We start from the raw sequence: 6,915 nt of genomic DNA on the forward strand, positions 1-6,915 counted from the left end.
ATATATATTTAAAACTTGTATGTCACACACACACTCATGCCTATAGAGTATGCCAGTACACTCCTAATGAGTCATATACAGGTTTGAATATTGACTGACAGCTTGTCAATGAACACGAGCAGTGGTAGACATTTATATATACTTTCGGTACATGGTTGAATTGTGTGACAGGCGTCAAATAAACTGGAAGTCATAGCTCCTAATTCGGGATATAAGAAAGCAATCGGATTGTTTCCCAAGCGCAACCCGTCACTCTCCATCAGCGTACAGACGGCTAGTAATTCAGCACTGAATCACTTCCACGGTGTGTATTGTTCTTAGCACTCTCAGGATCTATCAATAGAGTTTATACGCACGATTTAATTAGCGACTGATCACATAAAACTATCTTCCCCTTAAATATTGTGCTTGGAAGGTGGTGTTTTTTTCTCGGGCTTTACAGTATGCAGTCAGCGAATGCGTCGGAGTATCGATGCAAGACGTTTGAGTTTCCTTGCATTTGTGCTTGCCATCGGTTTTAGAGTGTACCATTTTTGTAATCGCGTCGACCACATATTACCAACGATATTGTCATACTCCACATGGGAATGGTGTACTCGTGCTTGAGACAAATATGGATGTGATACGTCCTGGATCGGTCTGTGTAGTTTTAGCTGCGTTAAATATGAACTTGATAGTACGATGTACATATATTGTTTGTTGATCAAATGAGCCATGGGCTACTTTTTCGAGTCAAGATGATGGTAGATGTCGTAGACATGAAATGCTTTCCTAGGTAGGAAGAATATGCTTATTTTCTTTGGCTACACTTTTCTACATGTTACCTGTATGTCAAGGGTCATGTAGTGACCTTTTATATATTTTATGTACTATTTTTTTTTCTTCATATATATAAATCATCCAGGGGAAACGGCACCAGTAAGCGACGAAAGCGATCAAGAAATAGATTCTTTTCAGATGAAAGATCTTGTCGAATTCAGACAGAATTTGACCCGAGCTCAGGCTAAGGGCATTCTATCCTGGTGAGTATTGTCTTGCCCTTGAATTCTATCTTGTCTCACCCATGCTGTTTAACTTCGCAGTAGCGCCGCGGTTCATTGGCAGGCTTTTGATCTATATCTGATTCTAGTATATTCAGGCATGGGTCTGATTTCCCTTGACCTTACCCCTTTTGATATTTAAGGCCTTACCCCTTTCGATATCCAGGATGAGATTACAGAAAGTAGACCGAAGGAGGATATTGGAGTCAATGATACGGTTGCAAGCAATCGAATCGACCATGAGAGTAGAAATGAAGATGAAGTCAGACGAGACCATGGTATGCACACGTACTGAACAACTGGATCGATTGTATATACATCGACTTTTATTTCGTAGATCCTATTTAATATAGATATGGATGATTTTAGTCTGACTATGTACGTTATTACTCTCTGGAGAAATTTTGAGAATCATGGTCTCGAAAATTTGCTGTACTCAATTAGGCAACGATTGGTGATCAATCGTTGCTTTCCCAATGAATGTTATAGCGCATTAAAAAACGATAAATACCGGGTTGGCATGCTTGTAGTTTTATACTTATGGAGCTATACGCCACATCACACAGGTGAATAGGATGCGGATATGCGGTGAATATATAAAACTGCATGAGGACGCATTAAGTAAGGTGAGTACGTCGAGATTAAAGGAAGAAATGCTTGAAGGTACATTCGTGGTAATTGGGATATCTGATAAATATGGCCATACTCAATGAACATTTACGGTTATAAATTGTGGTGTATAATTGTGCAGAATCGTCTTTGGCTTTGGTGTGTCTGGATGCGTCACATGTCTGCTGTATTTCACAATTCCTTATTGGTACAGATTCTTTGTGCCTAAGGTATTGTTGTGCCAATTAGTAGCCGAGTTCTCGTCAGCAGCGGGCTATGAAGGCTCATCACAGCGGTGACGATCCATAGTTTCCACCGAAGAATCGTTGTGGGTGTCGCGTGCGAAGCTTCATCATTCGCTGTATCTCATGCATCGAGATCGCTTATCATTCTTCTCATCTATTTGCGCACCACAGTTGAACAAGACAACCCATAAACGCCAGCGCAAGAGGAAGGATGCAGAAATCGTTGTTGATAGAAAGAAATCTAACGTTTCGGTACCCGCACTACCCGGCACGTACAGCGATAGAGTGGTAGATATCACTATGACAGCCACACCCAGTAAGTTGGATTTGATGGAAAATAAGTCTGAAAAGAAGCGTGATAGAAGACACGTTCCGCGAACGCGTCTGAGACATGTCCTACCGCTGCCGTCGCTAGATAAGTGGGCCGATTTTCTCCAATAGCATTACTTGGTTATGAAGTAGTAATCAACGGCACAGTAAAAAATATGGTGCATAGGGTTCATCTACAAACAGGCTTACAAGCTTATCTCAACTTAAGCAAGCAAATAACTTTACACATGCACGCGCATATGGGAATACACCAAGCGAGGTGCATCGTCACCGCATCGGGAAACTATAAGTTTTAGTCTTTGCGTGACCTAAAGGAGTGGAGGTCGGAGGCCATTGTGCAATTATTGAACACAATCAGAAGAAGATCGAATGAACCTTAACTAAATGCACTAGCACTTACAGGTAACTGGTGTGCTTCATGGGCAAAACTATACCAAGCCCAACTCGCATCACCTGTTGTGAGCAAAGGCCGTGCCAAATGATGACAAGACAAAGCACCTGTGTGCAGCCAATTTCCACGATTGTTTGGGGTCACTTTCAATCGAAATTTCGCTAGTCAAAGGACCAATCAGCCACCAGCTGATACGTGCAACGATCCCTTTTTATATGTGACAGTATCTAATCAGACTTCACATACGCCGGTTGTTTATCTGCCTTTGATATTTATCAATCACGAGGACCTTCGTAGAGCCAACCAAGGGCAGACAAAGCCTCGGCAATCGATTTTAGCATACAGTGAAGAAGATTCCATGATCTTGTATCAAAAGAGTAGCCGACAATAAATATATCATTTATTAGTGGTGTTCTTCTATTGAAGCTTCCGAATAGCTCTGTTGGTCGTCTCGAAAACACATAAGAGGCAGTCGATTGTGTTCGACATTTTACTGACAACCTTTTTTCTAGCGACTTTAAAGAATTCCATCACACGAATATACTATTAGAGTGATACAAAAACTAAAACTAAACAATAAAAGAAACAGACTCTTGCCACTCCACGCAGCGCGATCGTACTTATACTCAATTAATCGCTTCTTCATGAACAACACGGAAAAATAAAATGCTGAGTCGTAGTTGGAAGTTTGACTAGGCAGAGATTGTATGCGTGAAACGCATTCTGTTTATTTAGGTGAAATTTTCATCAGTAATTATATTTATATCAAACGATCATGTATGTCTTGTCATTAGGTACGGGCGTGATCGATGTACAGCTTGATATTCGAAATTAGTTACGACAATATTTGTAAAAATTATCTGATTGTACTTTATTGGATATATTGCTACCACGGTGTACTAGCCGTATCATACGTTAGGAGGGTCAGTCTCCCTTTCAGACCGTCACATACGCGCTACTAAATTTCTACTAAATTTGATTTGTTTACTAATTATTATATTAAAGTGCACGGCTCGGCCTGAAAAAGGAGCTAAATTCCGTTGTATGATGAACCACTTCGGTTAGATTCGATACGGGCACGTCCAGCGCGCCATACTTATTTTTCTTTTCTCCATTCATTGAGATGGGCATCGTATCCTTAGGCTGTTCTGCACTACTTCGATAGTATGTGTAATAATAATGCTGAATGATCAAAACCAGATCAAAACCAATAGATACCATGGCGAGCCCAGTCTTGGTAGGATTGCCCGTCAAACCGCTCCAGTCGTTTGTGTTGGACGCTTGCAAAAACATCTGCAACACAGAGGCGACGCCACCAAAGATGTCAAACAATTGCGTACCCACAGAGAACCCAGCCGTTGATTTTCGCTGGAAGTTGAACATCACCTGTGGTATATACTTCACCACTGTGAGCATCAACTTCAAAGAAGAGAACGCTTGCAAATACGACAGGATTGCCATGAGATCCATTTTCACGGCAATGAGCAGTACCACTGCACTCGCCCACATGCATCCATTGATAACCTTTGCACTATGACTGAGCGTCTGATCGGGTGTGCGATAGTGGTGGACCTGTAGCAACACAATTCCCGTCATAATGGATGCATGTACCGCAAAAGCAACATCGGATACTGTCACTGGCAAAGTACTCGTCTGATGGATAGTGAAGTACTGCTGTTGCACTGTTTCAGAATAGTACATACCCACATTGAACAAAGCATAAGACAGAAATCCAGTCAGATTGTAAACAACACCATCGATGTTGAGTCCCGTCACGGACTGGCGCTTCATGTTCTCCAGCACCTGAGGGTAGAAGCTGAGACTCCACAGAACGAAACACAACCAGCCCAACATTGAAATGTATTGCACCATCTGCAATGAGTTTACGACCATAACCTTCGACATGGTTTCGTTCGTTTGAGACATGTTGCCACTCTCAGAACTGTCCAGCGTGACCATGGTCACTGTTGCTTGAGTTGGCCTGTCTTCGTAAATCTGTGTGCCATTGTTTCTATCAACGCCGTCACTGAGCGCTTGTAACCTTTCCGGGATGGACTCTGTGCTATTATTAGTGAGCGGGTAGGTGTTCTGCCCATTTGTACTCTCTAACGAAGGCTGTGTTGATATATCGCCGTTGGTTTCCCTCGGATGAGCCAGCCAAGGCAAACTAGCCACAAATAATAATTTTGTGATGTGCATGTTTGCTGGGCTAATGAAGTGTCAAAATAAATACTGAACACTTTGCGTTACATAATGATAACCTATATACTAAAAAATCAAAAAAAATCATTACACATTCCTCTCAGAGGACTCGGACATTCAGTGAGTATGTTCCGAGTAATATTATGAAATAAGGCCCTACATAGCCGCCCTCAGGTCCACTCAAACCGTCTCAGTTTGCCTCAGGCCTCATCAGGCCTCTGAGGCCAGTACATAGTACTGTATGTACCCCCGGGCCCCCAGTGAACTCACAGTAAAAGTACAATCTATCATTTTTAAAGTCCACTTGGAGTTGGAAGTATTTGAAATTTTAGAAAGTGAAATGCCAAAGATATAGTGATATACACACGTTCAATTAGCCACTGAGATACAAATTTTCAGTACAGGTAATATTAAATTGATACCATTGGTCAATCATCTATAAATGAGAATTGTATCTGCTCACAGTGCTCAGTGCTCACAACTTCACATTTCACAATTATTCTAATTTAAAATAAAACATTCACAGTATTTTGAACCAACCATACTCCTTAAATCTTCGGGTTTTAGAAAAACATTTTATCCCAGAGAAAAAATTACTCCGAGAGTCTGAGGACCGAGCTTCGAACTGAAAATTTACTTCTTATATTTTTTGGTGACACACTGTTAAAAAAATACACACGACTGCACTCGGGCCTCGGGCCTCGGGCCTCGGGCCTCGGTCTCAAGGGCCTGTGATTGACTACATATTATGAAATATGTGAATGGACCTCTATATAGTTCTATTTCTAGAAAAAGTGAAATTTGAGCGTCACTTTAACGCCACTAAAAAAATCACTTTTTACTTCTCTCGCAGACCAAAGCCGTCTATTATAATTATATCTACACATAAGAAGAGAAGAGGGCTACGCTTGTTCGCCATGGGTTTGTCATAAGGTTTTTAGGCATAAGAAAACATAGCCTTCTAATTATAAATTAGACAAAGAAAAGTCCACTCCTGAAGAGGGAAAGAGAGAGAGAGAGAGAACGAGAGAGCGAGAGAGAACGAGAGAGCGAGAGAGAACGAGAGAGCGAGAGAGAACGTGAGAGCGAGAGAGAACGTGAGAGCGAGAGAGAACGTGAGAGAGAGAGAGAACGTGAGAGCTGCAAACTGCAAACTGCAAACTGCAAACTGCAAACTGCAAACTGCAAACTGCAAACTGCGAATTCCATCGTCATAATAATGCTCATATTTATTTTAGTCATAGATCTGCATCAATATCCCTCTAAATTATACAAGTGGTCTATGATCAGATTGTATGTATACACTCAAAAGAATATATCGCATTTTATCCAGTATCACTTTACACGGGTACTTGCTATCAAGTATCCGAGAGTGACTAAGTGTAGGACAGTTAGTACATTATATTCTACAAGTTTGAGATATACCCAATTAAACTATTTGCGACGTCGAACTCAAGTTCAATATATCTGGGGAGTGCAAGGTGTGCGTAGAATTTGAACTGCACTTGTAGTTTTATTTTACTTTTATGGTCGAAAGAACACGATACCCTAAGGATCTTGACAGATGCTGTCGCTAGACAGTATATCACGATACTAGTGGCAACGAACCTAGATTCATGTATGGCATACATTTATGCGTGTCCTTATGAAATGACGTGAGGAACCAATGAATGTTCGGTTTACACTCTTTCTGTCTCCCCCCCCTCCCTTGCATTTGGTACCCTCCCCATGTTACTATTCTACAACAAACATAGTCTATGTGGGTGTTGAAATATATATATACATATATATAGGTATATTTATATGTAAATGGATATATGTTTGTATATGTACAACGCATAATATATATACATATATATATATATATATATATATATATATATATATATATATATATATATATATATATATATATATATATATATATATATATATATATATATATATATATATATATATATATCTCTCTCTCTCTCTATATGTATTAGAGATATATATATATATATATATATATATATATATATATATTACACACAGATATGTACACACACACACGCACACACACACACACACACACACACATATATATATATATATA

General features: G+C 40.0%; 2 protein-coding genes across 2 annotated transcripts; one reads left to right on the forward strand and one right to left on the reverse strand.

Moving 5' to 3' along the window:
- Nucleotides 1–166: 166 nt before the first annotated feature.
- Nucleotides 167–3,214, forward strand: SARC_00279 (hypothetical protein; the record flags this gene model as incomplete). Its single annotated transcript, XM_014306004.1, has 5 exons — nt 167–304; nt 905–1,022; nt 1,207–1,318; nt 1,607–1,666; nt 2,066–3,214. Coding segments are annotated over 5 exons (698 nt in total), but the record flags the coding sequence as incomplete, so codon positions are not given.
- A 261-nt stretch (nt 3,215–3,475) lies between these two features.
- Nucleotides 3,476–4,830, reverse strand: SARC_00280 (hypothetical protein). Its single transcript, XM_014306005.1, has one exon. The coding sequence runs from the start codon at nt 4,812–4,814 to the stop codon at nt 3,615–3,617; it is 1,200 nt and encodes a 399-aa protein (XP_014161480.1). The 5' UTR covers nt 4,815–4,830; the 3' UTR covers nt 3,476–3,614.
- Between the last annotated feature and the right edge of the window lie 2,085 nt (nt 4,831–6,915).

This window comes from Sphaeroforma arctica (assembly GCF_001186125.1).
Source record: "Sphaeroforma arctica JP610 unplaced genomic scaffold supercont1.8, whole genome shotgun sequence".
NCBI lineage: Eukaryota > Ichthyosporea > Ichthyophonida > Sphaeroforma > Sphaeroforma arctica.